General features: G+C 40.9%; 1 protein-coding gene across 2 annotated transcripts; it reads right to left on the reverse strand.

Moving 5' to 3' along the window:
* Nucleotides 1-2,615: 2,615 nt before the first annotated feature.
* Nucleotides 2,616-21,297, reverse strand: LOC101154860 (protein FAM107B). Of its 2 annotated transcripts, XM_011475194.3 has the most exons (5): nucleotides 20,974-21,297; nucleotides 15,437-15,512; nucleotides 6,057-6,261; nucleotides 4,818-4,977; nucleotides 2,616-4,107 (listed from the first exon to the last, which is right to left on the reverse strand). In XM_011475194.3, exons 1-5 carry the CDS (start codon nucleotides 20,995-20,997, stop codon nucleotides 3,991-3,993), a joined length of 582 nt encoding a protein of 193 aa, XP_011473496.1. In that variant the 5' UTR covers nucleotides 20,998-21,297; the 3' UTR covers nucleotides 2,616-3,990. The 2 variants fall into 2 exon arrangements, with proteins under 2 accessions (XP_011473496.1, XP_004068951.1); XM_004068903.4 differs by lacking the exons at nucleotides 15,437-15,512; nucleotides 20,974-21,297 and adding an exon at nucleotides 11,745-11,959.
* Nucleotides 21,298-21,910: the final 613 nt, after the last annotated feature.

Below are 21,910 nucleotides of genomic sequence, written 5' to 3' on the forward strand. Positions count from 1 at the left end.
CCTTTTAAAAGCTTCTTTGAAATAAAAATGTCCATTCTAAGGTTTTTTTGTAAATTATTCCAGTCTCTAGGTGCTGCAGACTGAAAGGATAACAAACCCAAAGAGGACTTTGATTTAGGGACTGTTAACAGAATCACTTTGCAGGCTGGGTGTTGTACATGGGAGATGAAGTGTCCAAAAGCTGGCTCACAAAAAGGAGGAGAAAAGCCAAGGTTTTACAAATTAAGGCCAAGGTTTTACAAATTAACAGCAACCAGTGGATTGTATGTCAAGTGAATAAGGAAGTCCAATTTAATGAAGAGTATCGGGAACAGCCGGTAGGTTTTGAAGGGAGCATTTGTTATAAATTGAATGGCAGAATGGTAAAGAGGGTCCAATTATTTCAGCAAATGTTTATTTGCTGATCTGTAAATGACATCACAATAATCAAACAAGGGTAGGATGGTCATTTGGACCAATGTTTTTCTTGTGGAACGCATTCTATAAAGAATTCCTAATTTATATTAAAAGGAAAAAAACTAAAAACATTTTTTAGAATTGAAAAAAAAGATTATTTTCTTTAATTTAGAATTATTCCAAAATGTTCAAATATTTAGAGATAAATGATTGTGTGGCCATGTGACAGGGTGGTGTACTGTCCAGGGTGCACCCCACCTTTGCCCAACAGTAGACTCTGGCAGCCCTGTGACCCCAAAAGGGGCACATTAGGAAAAAAGGGGAATGTATATTTTATATTATAAGAAACTTGCCATATCAGTGATGTCTCTGGATCTCATCCACACCAGAGCCACTAAACACCTGGCAACCTTCATCTAGCTAACTTTCCCCAACGCAACAACCCAGCAGCCGGATAATACAAAACTGGGAAGCCACTGTAATGTCTATTTCAGCAGAATAATAACATTTATATTCAAAGTTTGTTTAGGTCTGGCCGGGTTATTTTTAAAGTGCCTTCGCCTTGACCAAACAACGTTTTTCCAACACTTACAGCTGGGTCTCTCCAACAAACTGCAGCCTGACCCAGCAGCAGGTCTTTGCTTCATAGCTGCATCACAGAGCTGTGGAACAGTGCATAGTCAATGTGACATTTTTTGTACAGGCCCACAAAACAGGAAGAAGATAATGTTGTTGCGACCATCAAACGGGTGCGGAAGTTGTGGCGCAGCAGGTGTCAACCCCCCAAGCACAACCTAGAACCCATGAGCATGTAAAGCTCTGCTAATAATCCCACAAACCTCACTAGATGTTCCATAAAGTTTGTCAGCTCACATAAGAGGTTCAAGCCTTCCCTTAGCAAAATGTAGTCCAATTGAATTTGATTAGGTATAATTGAGTAAAAGTATGGCTACCAAGTACTAACTAAATACTTCTTCAAACTAAATTGGAGCTATTTAAGTTTATAAAATGGAAACTTCAACAATACTGCCTAACTTTATAGTATAGACTAAGTTTATTTGCAGTATGCTTAAATAAACTACAATTTGCGAAGAATTGGGGCAGAAATGTACTCATGTCCCAAGCACTGCAATAACCTGAGTTGCTTTTTACCCCTTGTGCTATCCTAGGCACTTTACCGTTGGGAGTTGGGTCATCTAGACCCACTAGACAGTGCTCTGAACCTTTTTTCTTCAATGATTTGTGATCTTCACTGTCCATGGATTACATGAAATCTTTCCACCTTTATCCACCTTTGTCTTGGTAGGGAGACCACATCAATGGGGTGGGGTCATCTAAGATAGCAGAAGGGTTACCAGGCTCAAGACGGAAAATAACGACTCAATAAACAGAATTTTACAGAAAAGCTGAAACGGATCAGAATAAAAACAAAAACGTATACAGTAATAAAGAAAGCTTAAATAGTTGTTGTAAACTAGCAAACTACTTGTCTGACCATGAAATTCCAGTAGCAAAAATGATTAAAAAGGCATTTATTGCAAAGTAAAATGTATTAATATGCTTGAAGATATTTTACATTCTGTAATATTGATTTTTTTTTTTTTTTAACATTGAAAAATCCCGATACCGTTCAAAACTGTCCGGTGTCTGATACTTTCAAAGCGCTCTTGCCTCACAGCAAGAAGGTCCCGGTTCAAGTCCCAGCTGGGGGACCTGAAACAGAACATGAATGGGGGACCTTTCAGTGTGCAGTTTGCATGTTCCCCCCGTGCATGCGTGGGTTTTCTCCGGGGACTCCAGCTTCCTCCCACCGTCCAAAAACATGCTTCACAGGTTAGTTGGTCACTCCAAATTGTCCATAAGTGTGAATGTGAGTGTGCATGGGTGTGTGATGTGTGACCCTGCGACAGACTGGCGACCTGTCCAGGGTGTCCCCTGCCTTCGCCCATAAGTTGCCGGGATAAGCTCCAACAGCCCAGTGACCCCGAAAGGGACAAACGGAAGAAGAAGATGAATGAATAAATAAATGAAAAAAAAACGTTGCAGTCAACTCCAACTGTGTACAAAGCAAGTAAATGCCCATTCTGAAAAAAAGTAAAATAAAAGAAAAAGCCAAATATAAATCATTTATTTGTGATTTGTTATATTATTAAATATGGCACTCTACAAACAATGTGACTGACAAAAAGAAAACGAAAAAAGTTTTGTTTTCTTTAACACAGTACCATAACACAATGAAAGGTTCAGAAATAGCTGAGTGTCATTTAGTTGTAAACAAAACATAATAAGATTTTTCTGATATTACCGTTGAGATAATAATTAACCCAGTGCTGCATGTCAATCGCTTCAAACAACTCAGCGTAAAACAACAACGTGAACTGAACTGAAAACAACATTATGCTAAATAAGACTGACCATAGTGTAAAAGAAAATATTCTAAAAAAACTTTTTTGTGTGTGTGTGTTTCCACAAGTACCTTTCCTTTGTTGGTGGTTGGTAAACCAATGAAAAAAAGTGCATACCGCCGCCTGCTGTCTGGGACCCAGAACAGCAGCATCCTTGCTCGTGGCCAGCTTATTTTTGACAAAGTGAGTGCAGAAGAGGGAAGAGTCGGAACAGTGGGACAATAGTTTCAAAAGTCCTAATTTTGCTCTTGTTTTTCAGTACACATATGATCATGCAAATAAATGTTCTCACACAGCATCAAAGCTCACTACCTGTTCAAATTGTGACACATCTGCTGGATCTGCTGGATACAATTTTTCACCTTATTTTGAAGGCAGACGAAAGAGGAAGTATGGTGTTGATGGATTTTAAACTGGTTCATTTCTAATAAATACCACTAATCTCATGTTCCTGGTTTATTTTGAAACTAGGACTGAAACCTCCTGATGTCCTTCTCCAGCTAATTCTCAGAATTTGTAGGAGTTGGATCAAACTGACTGTGCTCAAGAACACCCTGAACACAGCATGTGTCCTGCAGAACCACTGCATTTTTCAGAAGATGCTGACCGGTACTTACAAAGTGTTTCTTCACTCTGTGCTTTCTGATCCTACATCCCTGTTTTTCCATTTGTGGACCTTCATTAGCATAAGTACTCTGAATATGGGTACCATCAGAACTTCAACCACTGATTTCAGTTCAGCCTCCGGTCTGCCTCTATCTTTAGACTGTTCCACTCAATGTGGACCGCACTTGATCTACTCCAAGAATCTTGATTTGTTAGTTTGAACTCTGCACAGCTGAACTGAAGCACACATAACCGTGTCCTGTGGTTTCACATCATCAAATGTTTTTGTCTGGAGAATCAAACTGCTGATGGTTTTGCTGTAGGATGTATTCATCCATGGTTGATCAATCTATGATCAGCAGCCTCTACCCTCTCTCTGATTGTCTTGTAGGCACATTGATGGTGTCTCCAGCTCTGTCTGTGCTCCTCATCGTGCCAGCATGTCCTCAGAGTCTACTCACACCGTGAGCCTGAGGAGCATATCTTCTTCTCTTGCTGCTCCTCATCACAGTCTTCTCTCAGTGTGTTAGTGGCCTGTTAACTCATCAACGCGATGTCCTCCGGTGGACATCTTCTGTATCTGCTAGACCTCCTTCTCCTCTTTGCCATGACAGGACGTCCGTCTCAGGTTCTCCCTGACTTTGACGAACTCTGGAGCTTTCAGGTTTTCCTGCTGCTGCTGCTCCTGCTGTCGTTCCAGCTGCAGAGACAGATCACAACAAGAACCTGAAAACCTCCTTAGGGGCTGATGCTGTGAGTTGTTGTTTTGTGAGCTTTTATTGACCTATTGTTAAGTCTGTCGTTTCAATTTATTATTCTCATTTTTTGGACTAAACTTTCTCTGCATTCATTTAAAAAAAGGCATTTCTGTTCATTTTGCTTTTTTGCTGGTAGTGTGTAAATGTGTGTGTCTGTGCTTTTTATTGCATGTGTTATTTTGTATCATTGTTCTTTGCTGTGTTTAGTGTTAGTGTGTATATTGTTGTCTATCTCTGTTGTGTGTCATTTTGTTGTTACTCTGTCATTGGTTATAGTGTGGTTTTGAATTGTTCTGCTGCTGTATTTTTGTTTGTATGTTGTGCATCATTGTTGCGTTGTTGGGTGTTCTAGTTGTGTTTCTATTTTCTAAAATTATTGTGCTGTTATGCATTCTTGTTTGTTTTGTGTGTGGTTGTGTGTCCTTGATGTTAAATTGTTGTTAAATGCTGGGCGTTGTCTTGAAATTGGTGTTTTGTTGTGTTTAGCTGCTGTTGTGCAACAGTGTGAAGCTCCAGTAACTATAGTGTGAAAAGTGTGTGTTGCTGTGCTTTTTTTGGGGTTGTTGCTATGGTGTGCTGTTGTGTGTTGTAATTCTTTGATGTTGTGTTTCCTCGTAGTGTTGTGTGTCAGTTTTGTGTGTTGTTGTGTGACCTCCTCCAGCTTCTTGTGTCTCTTCAGCAGCTCAGCCTCCAGAGGGGAAACCTTGCGGTGGGCTTCTTCCTCCTGCTTTCTCTGTCGGATCAGCTGCTCTCTCTTCCTGGACTCCAGAACTCTCTGCAGCTCCGGCTTTGTCTCCACACTCGTCCCACTGCTACACAAACACACACATTGTGTATATTAGCATGTAAGCTCTGTGAATGTGTTCTGTCAGAATTATTAAAATGTTTTAAAATCTTCTGCTGCTTCTCTGGTTTTTAGGTATTTGGCCTGAATCTTTGTGAGTAAATCGGTGTTTCGTGCAGCAGAGGGCGCTGTTTCACACAGGTCATTCACTTTCTGTGTCTAATCAGTTTTGGATTGTGTGACCAGGTTTTTGACTATTATGTGAATATCACTCAAAAATTGCATTTATAGGGTTTCCTACCTATGAAAGTACACTACAGAGGCTTTCTTGCAGGGGTTTTAGCAGGTAAAAGACTCAAACGTAATGCATTATGGGAGTTTAAGCACTGAATTTTGACAGGATGCCTATAGACTTAGGAGTCCTGTCCTGATGGTGGTGGTGACTCTCCTTAGAATCACACAAACGTATTCAGTGATGTCTCTGTTTTGAAGTTCTATAAAAACCCATGACAGTAAATCATCCCATCCTCCCCGGAAATTCCATTTAATGATCATACAGTTTTCAGGACAATTTCAGGCTCCTTTTCTGTCTAAATTTCGTTTCTTTTTGGGGAGGCAGATGCTGCTTACTGACTGAAGGTTGTCTGAGTCACAGATAAATTATTTGTTTGTTATCTGTCTGCTCTTTATGTCGTTTTGGTCAGAATTAAAACATGTTCCGAGGGTTTTGCTTCACATTTCTACTGATTAAAGCAACAGAAACAAATGTGAGGGGGTGAAACAGTGGGGGTAAAAAGCTACCCAGCATCCTCTAAGCTGAATTCCTCAGAGGTGGGAAGTTGTAGCTTAGCAGCATGTTTCTGTCTCTTCTCGTGGTTTGAATAGTCAATTGAATCCAACGTCTGAGTCCTAACATGTTTTCATCAAAGACATGAAACTCTCAGGGTTCTTACCTGTTTAAGGTTGCTGCTGTGTCTAATTTATAAAACTAAAAAGATTGTCTTTAAAAAAACAACATTATCTACCACATGATGGCTTTCTAACCAGGCTGTGAGTGATTGCAGAGAAAAGGTGGCTCCCCAGTGTCTCAAGTCTAACTCTCCTCACCGTTTGCAGCTGCTTAGTAGTTCACGATGAAGCTCCTGGTGGCTTCTGGAGGACTTCACTGGATTTACCAGCTTCCTGGGTTTGATCAGTTCTCCATCCTCGTCTCTGTCCAGGTAATCAGGTGGGGGAATCCCGCTGGAGACCGGAGCCGCCCTCCGCGGGAGGCTCTCTGAGTGGTGCTGGTGCAGCTCTGCATGTGCCGAAGCTAAAACAGGAGGACAGAAGATAGAGCCATGAAGATGTCAACCTCAAAAATCTCAGATGAAACCTCCTTCTCCTGCAGGGGGCGCCGCTTAGGTATTCAGTCACTAAATCCTGGTCTTCAGCATACACTGTCCTATTCATTTTCTAACCTACTTTCCCTAAACACAGATGGCTTTAATGACTATCATTGTAAAGCCTCTACAAAGGTTAATGATGAGCTAAATGAAGTGTGTTTGAGCAGAGTAGCTTTGAAAACATGCAGGATAGTGAGCCTCAAGGACCAGCATAGGGAAACTCTGTGCCGGAGGACAGATTCTTGGCTATGTGATTATCTCCCTCAGATATTCTGGGACACAGATCGAATGTCTCCAGTCATTTTCGCACAATAACTTCTTTCCTCTGTGGTGCAACCAGAGACCCACATGCACGCCTGCGTCATATTTCGGAAAAATGAAATGAGCTGCTGCAGGACTTAACTGCTTTGTTCTGAGGTCAGTCACACTAAACTGATTCAGGCCTTGTTGCAAATTTTATAATCACACACAAAAACACATTTTCCTAATATTACGGGGAAGAGTTGACCCATTCTGCCACGTGCAGTCCAATCTCGTACTCTAAGTGAATCATTTTTGGACCTGCTAAATCCAGATATTGCATCAAGAGGTTTCTGAAAGCATCTGAAGTTGATCTAAAACTGAAACTCTTTCAAGATTCAAGATCATGTTCATGCTGCTTTAAAAAAAACTCAATAAATGTTTGCAGCTATGGGGCTCCAGAGAACCACACTAAGGCTCATTATCCACATGGGCAGAAAACTGATAAGTGGAGAACCTCCATGGATTTAGCAACCAAAATGAAACCAATCACTCAAGGACTCATTCAAGGTCATTTAAAAGAAAACAGAGAAACAAAGAAGTACAGGCTTCAATTGTTTACAGACCCAGTCTGATGAAAAATGTGTTTTTGGTGTTTTTAACATGTTCTTGTGACATTTTTCTCATGATGGAAGACATTAAAAAAAAAAACGCCCCTCTCACCCTCTGCGGGTGGTTTCTCCTCCAAGCTCGGCTCCTCTACCAAAAGCCTGGGAGCTTGAGAGACCTGTGCAGTATCTTAGCTGTTCCTAGCACTGCACCTTTCTGGACTAAGAGGTCTGAGGTCTTTCCAGGTATCTGTTGTAGCCACTCCTCCAGCTTGGGGGTTACTGCCCCGAGTGCTCCAATTACCACAGGCACCACTGTCACCATCAACTTTCCAGGCTTTCTCCAGTTCTTCTCTGAGTCCCTGGTATTTCTCCAGTTTCTCATGTTCCTTCTTCCTGATGTTCCCTTCGCTTGGCACTACCACATCCACCACGACGGCTTTCCTCTGTTCTTTATCCACCACTACAATGTCTGGTTGGTTCCCCATTACCATTCTATCAGTCTGGATCTGGAAGTCCCACAGGATCTTTGCCCTCTCATTCTCTACCACCTTCGGAGGTGTTTCCCATTTTGACCTTGGGGTTTCCAGTCCATATTCTGAACACATGTTCCTGTATATTATTCCAGTCACTTGATTGTGGTGCTCCATGTATGCTTTCCCTGCCAGCATCTTACACCCTGCAGTTATGTGCTGGATTGTTTCAGGCGCCACTTTGCACAGCCTACACCTTGGGTCTTGTCTGGTGTGGTAGATCTGAGTCTTTATTGCTCTGGTGCTCAGGCCTTGTACCTGAGCTGCCAGGATGAGCGGTTCAGTGCTGTCCTGTAGGCCAGCCCTTTCTAGCCATTGGTAGGACTTCTTGATATCACCCACCATCAGTTATGGTCCGGTGGTACATCCCATGCAGGGGTTTGTCCTCCCATGAGGATCTGTCCTCCAGCACTGTATCCTCTGCTCTCCATTGCCTGAGACATTCACTGAGCACACTGTCAGTTGGGGCCTTGAGCTTGATGTACTCATGCATCTTGGATGTTTAATCCTGGATAGTGGCTTCTACACTCACTAGTCCTCGGCCTCCTTCCTTGCGGCTAGCATACAGTCTCAGGGTGCTGGATTTGGGATGGAACCCTCCATGCAAGGGGTTACTTGAGTAGTAGCATTTTAACAGAACCTTGTTCTCACATCTAGTCCATTTCCGTCTTGTTCCAGTAGCCCACTTTCCATCAGGGTGCTCTGGTCCCCCAGCACCTGACACAGACCTTGTTTGGCCGGGTGACGTCTGATCCGGCATGACATGTGTCAAACCCTGTTTTTCCTGCGTGACAGTCCTGCACCTTACCAACTGAGCTACCCAGCTGTATACACACACACACACATATATATATATATATATATATATATATATATATATATATATATATATATATATATATATATATATATATATATATATATATATATATATATATATATATATACATAAAGAAAATTAAGCTCAAAGTGGTATTTTTGTGTATTTCTTTATTAAAAAATGTTTGAATCAGGAGCAGACAAAAAAATGCCATTTTAAAAAAAGCCTCCTGCCCTGCTCCATTCTGAGGCATCCACTTGCAAACAAATTGATCCATGTACGTCGTAATTTTCCTCATCTGAGCTAGTATCTGACTCAAAACTAGACACAGTAAAGTTTTAAAAATCGGAATGTTCCCCTGACTTAAAAAAAAGAACGTTAAAAATCAAGAGATGAGAAATTATTTTAGAGAAGACATGATCTTCTCAGGTTAAAGTTTATGTCTTAGTAACCTGGGACTGACATCTGACCTAAATGATCACTCCAGCGTTTAAAAAAAAGAACCTATTTAAAACCTTAAAAGCAAATAGTGCAATCATAAAATCAAGTGCTGGTTCCCAGTAGAAGATGAGTGGCCCATAGAATATAAAATACAACTCTCAACTGTCTTCTCATTGGTTGGGGGTCAAAGGATGATGGCTGCACTGGTTCTCCCATGTCCAGGAAGCCTTGAGATATCATATCGACCCAAACCGTGTCTGAGTCTTCATCGACGTCTCTGAGAGCATGTTCTCTGGTTACATGAGGAGGCTGAAGACATCAGTCTGACTCCACCTCAGAGGCTGGAAACGTGATCATGTGGCACAGAATCGCCCTATCTCCCACCATCCTGTTATCCCAACGTTAACCTTCCAGGTTACTGAGTCGGATCAAATCTGCTGCTGACGCGCTCCAACTACAACCATGCAACACGAAAAAGGTCAAGTCGCTATCATTAGAAGGTCTGACTCTGTCTGCTGAAATGTCCACACAGCTCTACTTTAACAAAAATAATTGAGAAAGGTGTCACAATGTTATGCAAAGCTTCAGCAACACTGATGCAGGATTTAGCTTATCAAACATTTACAAAGACAGCCGGTCAGCTGAGGAACTGTCAAGCATCAAAGCTCCTAAACAAACGTTTCTCTCCTTTTCTTGACATCCTAAGGAGGGACCAGCTGTTCCTGTCAGAGTATGCTGTGGAGTGAACACACTGATTTTAAGTGTCAAAGGTTGTCCCAGTGAGCTTGTGCAGGATTTAAGGATCTTTGCATAGAAGGTCAGGAGATGCCTGCTCTGCAGCAGACTGGACTTTTTTTTAAAGCAAGAATAAAGCAGCACATCAACAACTGTCTCAGAAAAGAGCTTGACATCAGCCTCAGCTTTGGGTCTCTGGTTTTTGGCTTTAGAATGACTAAAAGGTTAATGGAGTGGTCAGTTACTCAGATCCTCACAGATTTGGACCATTATGATAAAAAAAAAAATCTTCATTCTGCATTAAAAACCCTTGTGCTATCTTAGATGACCCCACCCTTACATTGACGTGTTCTCCCTACCATGACAAAGGTGGATAAAGGTGGAAAGATTTCATGTAATCCATGGACACCAGTGAAGATCACAAATCATTTAAGAAAAAAGGTTCAGCGCACTGTCTAGTGGGTCAAGAGGACCCAACTCCCAATGTTAAAGTGCCTAGGATAGCACAAGGGTTACAGAATTTAGGTCCTCTTAAGCATAGACATCTAATTCTCTGTAATTTTCTTATGGATTTGTCATATGTTTGGGGCAGATGAAACTTTAAGACACAAGTTTTTATTAGTAAGTTATGATTATGACAATTTATTTATTAGTTTTTAACTAATATCTGTGGTTTGTGATCCAAGTGGTGCACAAATGATGGTTAGGATGAAGTCTAAATATTCAATGAGCAGCTCACATTTACTATGTGTAATTTTTTACAATAATGTTTTATCTACAATAAATTAACTATTGAGTTTAACTATGTTGGCTTTTTGATTTCATATAAAGTTTTGTGTTGCAGGCAGCTCAATACCCTTGTCCCTAATGTTAGCAGTTAATAGTCCTGATGCTGATGGCCAATAAGTGTCACCAACAAATCACTAACTACAGCCAGAAACAAGAGTTTTTACACTCATCAATGTAAAGGAATTCCCAGAGACTAATTTTAAACTGTTCAGTGGTTTGTACAGAGCAAAACGAAGGCATTATCTCATCTTTTTTTGCTAGAATTAAATGTTAACCTTTCCAAGATGGCGATGACATTGACAGACAATCCAGTATCTTATGATGCAGTTAATCTTTCTACATATCTATGCCTTCTACAATAAAGATAAAAATTAACTCTGGTGCAGGTGCATATTAAAACACCTGTAAAAATAGTAAAGAACGACTGAATAAAATGGAGGTGGCTTTTTTAAAAAGAAAAAACAAGACCAAACTGGGATCCTGGGATCATCAACAAGACAAAAATGATTAAAGCTTCTACTGGAGACTGGACAGAACAAAAAATTTACATTTGTTATTTTTCTGGCATTGGTTATGCAACATCCCAGCATCATTCACGATCTGCGCTCCCACTCCGAGTAGGTGCTCATGCCAGCAGTGACTTCATCTCCATCATCCCACGCTCACTTTGTCCAGAACAACTTGAAGCTGCTTTAATAACAGTTAGCCACTCTTCATTTTATGACTCACATCCTGAATAATTCATGGGTTAAAGGTGTGAAAATGAGAGAGGCTACATCGACAGGTGCTGCAGCAGCAACAAAAAGGGAGTTTATGCACTGAAACCCAGAAATGTGTCCGTTATTTTTATCTTTTCTGTGCTACAGAACAAAATAAAAACACCTCACCTGCTTTACACAGGTTCAGTTATCTGGTTCAAGGCTGTACAACGGTCTCAATGATAAACAATCGTTCCAGCTGGTCTTTTTTAAAATCTGCTGAAATTTTTGTCCAAAAGAGAATTTTACTTGTGCATTTTCAGGTTTAAGTGACAAACCACAGTTCAACAAAAGTTTATTCTCAAAGCAGATTTATAAAACAGTATACAGTCATTTTGGGCAGAAGATGACACTGAAGACAGCTGCTTTGCAGCTGCACAGTGTCTGACAGGATTTGGGAACACCGCAACTGAACAAACTACAGGTAACAGTCGAAAAATACAAAACAGCACAGATGAGTGGAGACTGCACGAGCTTCAACCTTACCAGACTTCAGCATCCTTTCAGTGGTTGTGGTGTGATGTGGGGGGCTCCTGGGCATCCTGTGGTCCATGTAGTCCATCAGATCGCCTGATGATGTGTTCTGCTCCTGTTGTATTTCAGTATGTGGGGACTTTCATGCTCCCTGCAGCAGCAATGTTCACCTCCTCCTGCCTCAGTCATGTCATATGTAAAACAGCGATCACATGATCCTATGTGCTCCCCTTCCTCCTCCTCCTTTTCTTTGTGAAGTTCCAGCCCCCCTTTCAGTTCACAGCTTTTTCCCACGCTGCCTCACTTTTTTCAACACATCCATCAGCAAGAAACAAAACCTGAACTACACAGTGGTGAAGTCCAGGTTTCCAGTAAACAGTCATGGTATCATGATGGTAGCACGGTGGCTGAATCATCATCTTTTCATCCTTTTCTGACCCAAAACTGTGAAGTGAGCTCAGACGTAAATAATCTGGGCTTTATCTCAGGCCATAGGAGCAGCTCCACAATCTGCAGAAGAAGCTCATTCTGGGTTTAAAAAAAAACCTAAATTGATTCTGCGTGCTGCAGCAGGGCATTATGGGTAAAGCAGTGTCAATCCATTAAGTTGGAACCAATAGTGAAGGATTCAAACATGAATCTGCCAGAAGTTCATGTTGTCTGGAAGAGTGGGGAATAACAGCAAGGTCCGATGTAGAAACTTGTCCGTGTCAGAAACATATTTCTCCATGTGATCCGAGTCCAGCTGGCAGGATTAACGGAGCCTAATCTCACAAGATTACAGGCGAGCAGCGTCACGGCACTGGCCGGCAGGAAGTGAACTCCTGTTCTATAAATCACAGCAGTGAACAGTTGTGTGTTTTAAAAGAAACATCTAAACAAGCAACATCTAAACAAGCAAGGTGGAAGGCCTTCCCTTTAGAGTTTAATCTGCAGCCCTGATGGTGAACGATCACTCCCACTGAGGCTGGAAGAGGGACGATGCCTCTCTCTGATAAATCTTTCTAGAGTACCGTAACTGGTTATGATGACATGACATATTTGCCTTATTCTATCAGGATCTTCTGTTGCTAACGTTAGGAGCAGATTTCCACAAGGTTAAAATACTCTGCAAAAAAAATCAATGTTTTTGTGCAAAAAACGACATATTCATGAATGTTTCATGCAAAATATCATCAGCATCTTCTGAAGGCGTGTTCATAATTGCTTAAAAAGCTTCTGAAAACTCCTCGAAATTTCTTCTGAGTCTCAGTCGGGATTAGCTGATGAACCAAAACATCCATTTAAATGTGAACCTCCAGTCTTTTTCCAACTGAAACAGGCTTCAATAAAAGCGTAGCTTCCAGTTTCAGATCCAGCAAAAAAATCCCCCCAAAAAGATTAATCTTTTACTTTACTTCTGTTTTTTTCCTCTTGAAATCATTCATTAAAGCTTTTTCAAACTTTTTTATCAGAGGTGGTTGCACATTGCTTATTGGCATTGTCAGTCTGAACCTTGCAAATAAATAATAAAGCAATAAAGAATACAAATATTAAATGAAACTTACATGAATAAATTATATGAATTTTTGGAGTAAAATGTATTAAGAATACTGTGATTATATATTTGTTTAAAAATTGCTCTTGTAAAAAATTAGTCACCATTTAGAAACAAATGCTATTTTATTTGGCTTTTGTGAGGTTACATGAAATTGCATTTTGATAAATGGTAGAAAAAACAACTACCTTGGCAATTTTTCAACTAATTTAATTGAAAATTATTATTGAAAACCATCGCAACTTCTAGGAAAAACAGCTGCAACTTCAATTTTTTGTGCCTCAATTATTGATAAGAGGGCACGCGAGATCGAAGAGGGACTGTAGATCAATACAGACAACAGTTTATCTTTTTTCAAATTTCTAGTTCCTACTGTGCCTTGTGATTTTTGTCCAAGATAAAGTGTACCTTGTGTCAAAAAAGGTTGAAAAACACTTTTTTAGAGCACTAACAATATTTCCATTTTTGTAAATTAAATGAAAATAAAATTAAAAACCTATGACAGACTGGCAACCTCTTCCAGATCTACTTTGGCTTTGCCCGACAGTAGCTTGGATAGGCTCCAGCAACACCATGAAACCAAAAGGGATGTTGTAGAGTCGGAAAATGGATGAATAAAATAAAAGCCTGTAATTCAGACTTTAAAAATGGGTTTCAACATTTATGAAGGTGTTTTAAAATGAAATAACTTGTTTCACATCAGTGAGTTTCATTTCTCAGACTTGATGGATTTTCCAGTGTGAATAATGTCTTATTTCAATTGCAGGTAAATTAAAAAATCATGTAGCTAACTGCTACATGATTTTGTAGATCTGACACTTTGAGCTTTCACCCTGAAAGGTTTTGGCCTTTTAAAATGTGTTTCCTTTGGTTCTATTTGTTTGGCAGGTGTGACAACTTATCTCAGATCTGCTGTGGACCAAATATAAAAATAGCTGGAACCACATCATTTAACAGGGTCCACATCAACTGGTTTATTAAGCATGTCAAGCCCTAATCCATTTCATGTAAAGTCGTTTATCAGAAATAAAAAATCTGGTTAAAATGCTTTTATTGGATTAGATATGCATAATAACATAAGAATGGTCTACTGAATGAAGCCCATAATTAGCTACTGTTTGAAATCAAAATTATTTTTTAACAGATGTGTATTTTATTGATAGGTTAGAGTCAAATCTTTATTTCTAGTGCAGGTTTAATGGCCATGTTCCAACAACTGTTCCAATGGACCACCTGTTAGTCCATTTTAGAAAAGACTTGGGGTCTTTGATGTTATGGAAAGTAGAGATGCATGTGACATCCTAAAAACTATGAGCATTTTTTAGGAACAAATACCAGAAGTCAATTAAGGCCAAAACTTAGGTTTTTTGCCATCTCAGACAGACAAAGAGATTCAGAAATCTCATGTCCGGATTTGGAGAATCCTTCATTTTCTGCAGTCTAAAAACAGTTTTATGTCTGCTCTTCCTTAAAAAACAAAAACAAAGTTAGAACGCTGGATTTCAAGGAAAAAAATAATCATCCGAGAACCTTAACACTGACCATCTCCCGGTGGTCCACAAACCCAGTAGGACAGAGATGCACAAAAGACTTAGCCGTTGGAACCTAAAGTCAAAATCTAACAAGGGGAAGCTGCTTTCAGGAACACAGATGGAAGCATCTTCCTCATAAGGTCAGGTGTTCCTCAACAGTTTCTATCGATAAGTCCAAGCATTCACAGTTCTGCACATAACAGCTGGTTTTCTGTCATGAAAACATCATAGGTCAGGAGTTCTTCCATTGTCATCTGGATCTGTGGTGTCACAGAAGCCAGCAAATGTAAGCAGTATTATTTAACTTTTAGACCACATTTTTATGTGGTACTTCAAGGGTTGATTTTACGTGTGAAATCAAGGTTTTGAGTCAAAAGTCGATTGCAATACCAATATTTATGCTCCTAAACTGTAAAAGGGTTATTTTTATGTGTGTTGCCTAAAGGTCACCTAACTGCTCTGCAGCTTGGATCCGGTCTGATTTCAGAGCTTTTATCTGCTCCTGTGGTGCAATAAGAGCAATCAGCCATGTCAGAGCTGGTCTCTAGTAAACAGGCCCATTACAGGCTGCTACACACCAACTGTAGCGTTCACAGGTCAGAGCTTCTTTGTTTTCAGGAACCTGAGAAACCTACCTCTGCCCTTTGCATGCTTCCCGTTCTTCACACACTGCTGCTTCGGTGGAGGCTCATGATCAATGCTGTACGACTTCTGAAAACAGACAGTAAAGTTATGGTGAGACACCGAGTTTCAGACTAACAAGAAAAAATTCTGGCAGATTCATGATTTTTTTGAAAACACCAGACAAACAATGTAAGAATGTAAAGCTTGGTTTGTGAAGTCCCGAATGATTCTACTGTTCCAAACTGTTGCATCTGTAAAAGTTAAGTTTGTCTCTGTCCAAGTCTGACAGCAAACCCTGAAAATAGACCTAGCGTGAGGGTCCATGTGCATCTTCGGGGCAAATGTAAGCCTCTTGGGAAGCAAGGCGATCTGGTTGTGGCGTGTCTTACTTTAGAGACCAAGCTATTGTACAGAATAGGCATCTCATTTACAGTGACTTCTGAGGGAAAACTCTCATTCCAGGAGAAGTTTGGAAAGGATAAGATTCAGATCATTTTCCTCTGCAACAGAACCAAAAGAGATTCAAGGAGTTCTGCTTTTTAGAATTTAATCATTGATTGACTCAAATAAAATCAAAATAGTTTTTTACTTTAACCCTTTCCGAGGGTTTGGGTTGTGGGGGCACCAGTCTCCATATATATGCAGAAGCTCTTTACTATGAAATAATGAATGGTTTTATCCATGTAATACAGAGGAATTCAAAAAGAAGCTAAACATGTTGCATGTGACAGAGAAGAGATGTGTTGTTGTTGTTCACCTTATATACAGCCTATCCCTTTTGGGGGTTGCCACTGCAAATCAGCTTTTACTGATTCGCACGGGTGGTTTAGCACAGAGTTTTACACCTGATGCTCCCCCTGACAAAACCCTGCATTTGTCAGGGCTGGGGACCGGCGCAGGGAGACCCAGACTTGGGCCCCTTGTGGCTACATAGTTAGGCAATAGCGTGACGGGTCTTGCCCAAGGACCCAGACTGGATGAAGCTCATTGCACCCTCTGAGAAACAAACCCTGATTTCCCATGCACAAGTCCTACATGCAGGCCACTGAGCCATCCAGCTACTATAGTGAAGACATATGTGTTTTATTTATGTTTTATTTTAAAATATAACCTAGTTTATCTGCTGCCAGTAAGACTGATTATGTATGACACTTTACCTCCTTCTAGGCGGGTGGTTCATCCCTGAATCTCAAATCTCTGTGAAAGCTGAATGCAGATCATACTTAAAGCAGCAGTTGCCATCCTGTAAACAACATTCATCTGCACCACCAAAGAAAAAAAGAGGGGGGCATGCAGTGTGGTCCAGAGACAGTGGGAGCCTTGTCACCATGCTGCCGCCGGATGAAGTCGCTCCTAGCAACTAAAACAAAGTCCCTTAAGTGTGAAAGAGGGGAAAAAAGGAGGAGACAATGGCATATCTGGCTTGGGAGGAAAAAAAAACTGGAGGAAGGATGTGAGAGCGGACTTTTATCTGTAAGACACAAAGAGTGACCCTTCTGCTTGAAAACTGAAGGACATGGATGTCTTCAAAACAGTTAAACAGTCTGATCTTCAGTCAGATGTTCAGATTTGAAAAACCTTTCTCTCTTCAACGGTAAACTGATGCTGCATGATGAGCACCTCAAAAACAGACAACGGAAAGTTGCTGCCACCTTCTGTGGGCTTCCCTGTTACTGCAGTCAGCCACCTGCAACCATGAATCCAGGCCTTCAATCTCAGCAGTTTATCTCCTTTGGATTATTGTTGATTTACCATAAACTCATTTTAACTGCCCCTTTAAACAGGACCTCAGATGCTGTAATCTAAATGTTGGCTTCATTAAACTTTCATTAAATTAAATTCAACCCCAGCTTACTGTATTTAACTGAACAATAACAAGAAAATATTGATATTACCAAGTTTCGGTCACAGTAACATAATGTGATCTCATTTGACTGGTGTTCTTGGATATATCAACTCATGTTGCATGATGTGCTTTGGCTGTGGACTTCAGGAATGCCTACAGCTTTATAACATCATCTGTTATTTCTGCCTCTTTGGCTGCTTCAGCGCCTTATATCTGTTTATCTGGCTTCAGTCTGCTGACAACAGTCACGACACACAGACCCACAGCACAGACGGGTTAAACACACCAACCACAAACCAGTGACCTGTCAGCAATCTGAGCCCGGGTCAGCGGAGCCCTCGGTCACAAATCCTCCTAGTTAATGAGGGCTGTTGCATAAGTGCAGCTGAAAATACTGTTTGGTTCCACAGGCCTCATTCCCACTCTGGTTCATGAACTTGTTCACAGAAAGAGAATCTGAGCTGTGATTGGTCAGCAGCAGGCCCTGATTGTGTCTACTCAAAGACGCTGAGAGGCTCATGCTGGCCTTCTCAGCAGCTCTGACTGAAACAACACACTCTTGTTTCTGTGTGAATGGCACAAACAACAAACTCCACTCGCTTCACTGCTCAGACATTTACAGGAAGATTATTTTCTCTTCTTATTACAACTGAAGCTGTTTGTTCTCATTTTCTTCTTAGGGTTTTGTACACTTCCATGAACAGTACAATAGGTTCCACTGACACAATCACACTATTTCAGGGGCACAACTGACAGCCATTTTGTTGCCTCACTTTAACTTTAAGTTAATACTTTGAGTTCTTTTTGTTGTCTACTTGCAACATTTATCTCTCCTTCTTCTCACTCTGTCTTAGTTTTTCCCAGTCACCTGTTGGTTGCTCTGCCCTTGAGTCCCTTTTTGTTGCAATTTTTTGTTCTATGCGGAAGTTGTCTTCACACCAGCCTGCTCCCTGTGTTTGAGTCTTATTTCTAAATCCCACTGTGACTAGCTTAACTCAGGGTTTAGCCCGTGTGTCAGACGCTAAGCTCCTGGGTCAAAACAAAAGACCATAAAACTGAAGTTTTCCTGTTGTAGATGTGTTACTGTGCTTAGATAAAACTAGGTCATGCAACAAGATAATGACAACAACTAATCTGACCAAAAAATATCAAAATCTTGTAACCGTAAAACAAACCCATATCATAAAACTTCCACCACCATGTTTAACAGTTGATATTGAATGTTTACATCTTTGTTTTTTGTACCTCATTTGTCCAGATGTCATTTTGTGAAAATCAGTCATTATAAATGGCTAGTTACGTCCGTTGTGTGGAAGTAGAGTGGTCGACCTCTGATTGGAAGATTGCAGGTTTGGTTCCCTCCCTGCCCACCTGTGTGTTGAGGTGACCTTGAGCAAGACACTGAGCCCCAAATTGGTCCAGTGGTTATAGGTTGGCGCCAGTGTTGGGCAGTGAAGCCATCATCAGTATGTGAATGTGGGTGGGTGGGTGAATGGGACTGTGACTGTAAAGCGCTTTGGGCCTTCTAAGAAGGTAGAAATGTGTATACGCCATTTAAATCAGTCTTTTTTTTATGCTGTCATACCCTTTACATCCAGACAAGCTCCACAAGGGAGGCTTGTGAAGACAGGTTCTACTCCTGCCCTAAACTTCCTTTGAAGTTCAACAAAATGGTCATAAAACTCTTTCACTTGTGTTTGAGCCAAAAAACTGAGAAAGACTTGGTTCTTAGTAGGATTACCAGAGGTTTATCTTAATTGTTTCTTTCAGTACATCACTTTAGGCATAAACAAACAAGCTCTTTATATTAAATTCTAGCTGTTTTGTAAGCATGCTGCCATTCCTACATCCATTGGTTGTTTTAAAGAGAAATTGTGACCCAAAAAAACTTACTTTAAGACCAGAGACCAGAGGCTTGTCACTTTGACTCACAAAAAGTGAGCATATGGGACTTGTGAGCATCTCTAATAATCAACGACCCAAAGGTGTCCTCTGGCTGGGGTTCAACTCACCTGTTTCCATGAGGGGAGGGGGGCTTTTAACCCCCTGGATCTGTTTACAGACATTCCTCTCTGTGTCTCAGGCTTATGTAAGACACGCATGCTTCTGGTGTGAGATAACACTGACGGGAAACTCAAAATAACCCTCTCAGCACATGAGGCTACATTCCTGGCTAGCCTCCTGTCAGCTGCTGGTTGCTGTAGAAACCGGCGCACCCCAACACAACCCCTCCCCACACCCCCACCCAGCAGGTGCACCTCAGGCGCACCTCATAACTCAAATATTTGTCTGCACTCAGGTTTCCAACGCTTGGTTGAAACTCCAAGGGAGGCAAAGAAAGCACTTTCCTCTTCAAAAAAAATAATAAAATTCATCACCATGACCAGCAGATGAAGTCTTTGACATCTACTCTCACAATTGGAGTCACAGTGGTTTCACTATAAACATTGAAAAGATGGAAGAGACTGAATGCGGGGAAAATGAGGATTTATAGTCTCAATCGGACTTCAAATCAGAGCATAGCATTCTCTCCATCTTTTCAAAGCTAAGCAAAGCTTAGGGACCAACAATCCACTTTTCCCTCAGCTGTATCAGTGAGTCCAGATTCTAATATCCTGAAAACGTTTGACCCTTGTAATAATAATTTAACAAACATTTAGTAACAACATTTTACACTGAAAAGGGAGAGGACCGTGGTCGGAACGCCCTGCCATGCATTGTTCTACCTCAGAAGCTTTTGAGGCAAGTTTCTGAGGCTTTCTTATTGTGGCAGCAAAGACCACAAATGTGTTGTTTCATTGACACATTTTGGTGTAGTATCTCTAGTTTCTACTGCTCCACTAAACGCTTCAGGAGGCAGGCATCCTCTCAAATCCTATAAAATGGACTTCAGTTTTTTTTTTTCACGAGGGTTACAGCTAGACAGCCTTAAAATGGTTTAACAAACAAAAGGATTGTGCAAAAATGTGTGCAGGGCAGAAAAAGACACAACATTTAAAGAAATTAGTAGTTGTGATTCATCAAAAAAGTTTAAATTAAAGAAACCTTGAGAGTAGTTGACTTTTCAAGCATCATATGACAAACAAGCAACAGTTGAGGCCATTGGAAACAGAATTCAGCTGTGAAACAGACAGGAAGCAGAACTCTGCAGAACAAGCAGCTTCAAAATAAAATAAAAAGTGGAATTCATTTGAACCACAGTTTGATCAACTGAGCACGATAGACTTTGGATGTGATTCACATATTTACTCTGTCAATGCTTGACTCCCCATTGAAACTAAGGCTAGTTTTAGCACAAACTGGTCATGGATGTACAAGTAATGAACATCTGTGAGGGACCATCCGAGTCTATTAAAGACATACTCTTGATGTTTCTCTGTCGGGCCTCCTGAGCAAGCAAAGGTCATCAGGCTTGTTAGAGCAGAATGTCATCCGGTGTGTTCTGTGATTTATCAGTCTGGTGAAGTCTGACAACCCCAGGTTTATATTTTTGCTTCAATGTGTTCTGATATCAAAACCAAACAGGGCAGGAAGCAGAAAAGTAAAATATTTGTGATTCCTGCCTGAACGTGAGTCCAGCAGCAGGTGAACCCACATTCACATCATCACCTGACAATTCAGGAACAAACCAAAACCTTAAAAGAAGCACCGATTGTAAAAAAAACTACAACAGAGCAGTGTGGACGAGAAACAAGCACTGACCTTCTTTCCATAAGAAGCTCCCATTCTGCCTTTGCTGGGCCTCCCTGGTTTGTTTGTGGCAGCAGGTTCACAGTCTAGCAACCTTCCTGTCCTAATTTCCTGTTCAAGACTTCAAGATCAGCAGAGGTGTCCCCTTTCTTCTGCTCTTCCCCCTTGTCCCCCTCCTGAAGCTTGACGGTCCACTTTCTGGGATTTCTTTTTAATTCAGCGCACAGTCTGAGCAACCCCAGCAGCCAGGCCAGCTCCACACCAGCTAAACAAAAAACAGAGCAGCCGGTGCGACCTGACACAGTCCGGGAGTCCAACTGTGAGGAGGAAAAGGAAAAGGAGGAGGAGGAGGAGGCGTCTCTGCCACCTGTTCCAGCCTGACTCTCAGCTCTCAACAGCGAAGAGTTAAGTTGATCTGAAGGGATTAATCTGACTGAAGGTGACACGTATCCGGAGAGCAGAGAGAGAATGCCAAAGGATGAAAAAGCAAAGAAAAGGTTTCAACTTCAAACATCTTTTGATAACAAGTGATTAATTCCCAGTAACCAATAACAAAAATGACACAGTCTAGAACAATTTAATGAATCCAAATAAAAAGTTCAACTTTAAATATATTTCCCTCACAGAGCACATTATTCATAGCCCAGGTTTTAACAAAAGTATCAATTTATAAAACTTGAGATCCTATCTGCCAAAAATCTCTATGCCAGAAAAATTGACTTTCTCCTTAAGACACAATCCTTGAATCGGATTTGGTTCTCTTCTTCCACACTGAGAAATGGTCTCCCATGAAAAAACAGATGTTCGATTTATTCACTCGTGACAACAAAAGGGATGTGTCCGATGCCAGGATTGAGGTGCACCAGACACCTGTTAGCATCCATAAACCCATTCACAATACCACTGGAGATCAACAAAGGAACTCTGTGAGAGCAGCAAATTAGTCCAC

This window comes from Oryzias latipes, chromosome 5 (genome assembly GCF_002234675.1).
Source record: "Oryzias latipes chromosome 5, ASM223467v1".
In the NCBI taxonomy this organism is placed as follows: Eukaryota; Metazoa; Chordata; class Actinopteri; order Beloniformes; family Adrianichthyidae; genus Oryzias; species Oryzias latipes.

What these genes read in the sequence shown, in the direction of transcription:
- LOC101154860 (XM_011475194.3), bottom strand. Translation starts at nt 20,997, where the DNA reads ATGGGAGCTTCTTATGGAAAGAAG. An exon ending in GAGCTTCTTATGGAAAGAAG is followed by an intron (nt 15,513 to 20,973) that starts GTCAGTGCTTGT and finishes GTCTGTTTTCAG; the next exon opens with AAGTCGTACAGCATTGATCA. An exon ending in GACACAAGAAGCTGGAGGAG is followed by an intron (nt 4,108 to 4,817) that starts GTCACACAACAA and finishes CTGTCTCTGCAG; the next exon opens with CTGGAACGACAGCAGGAGCA.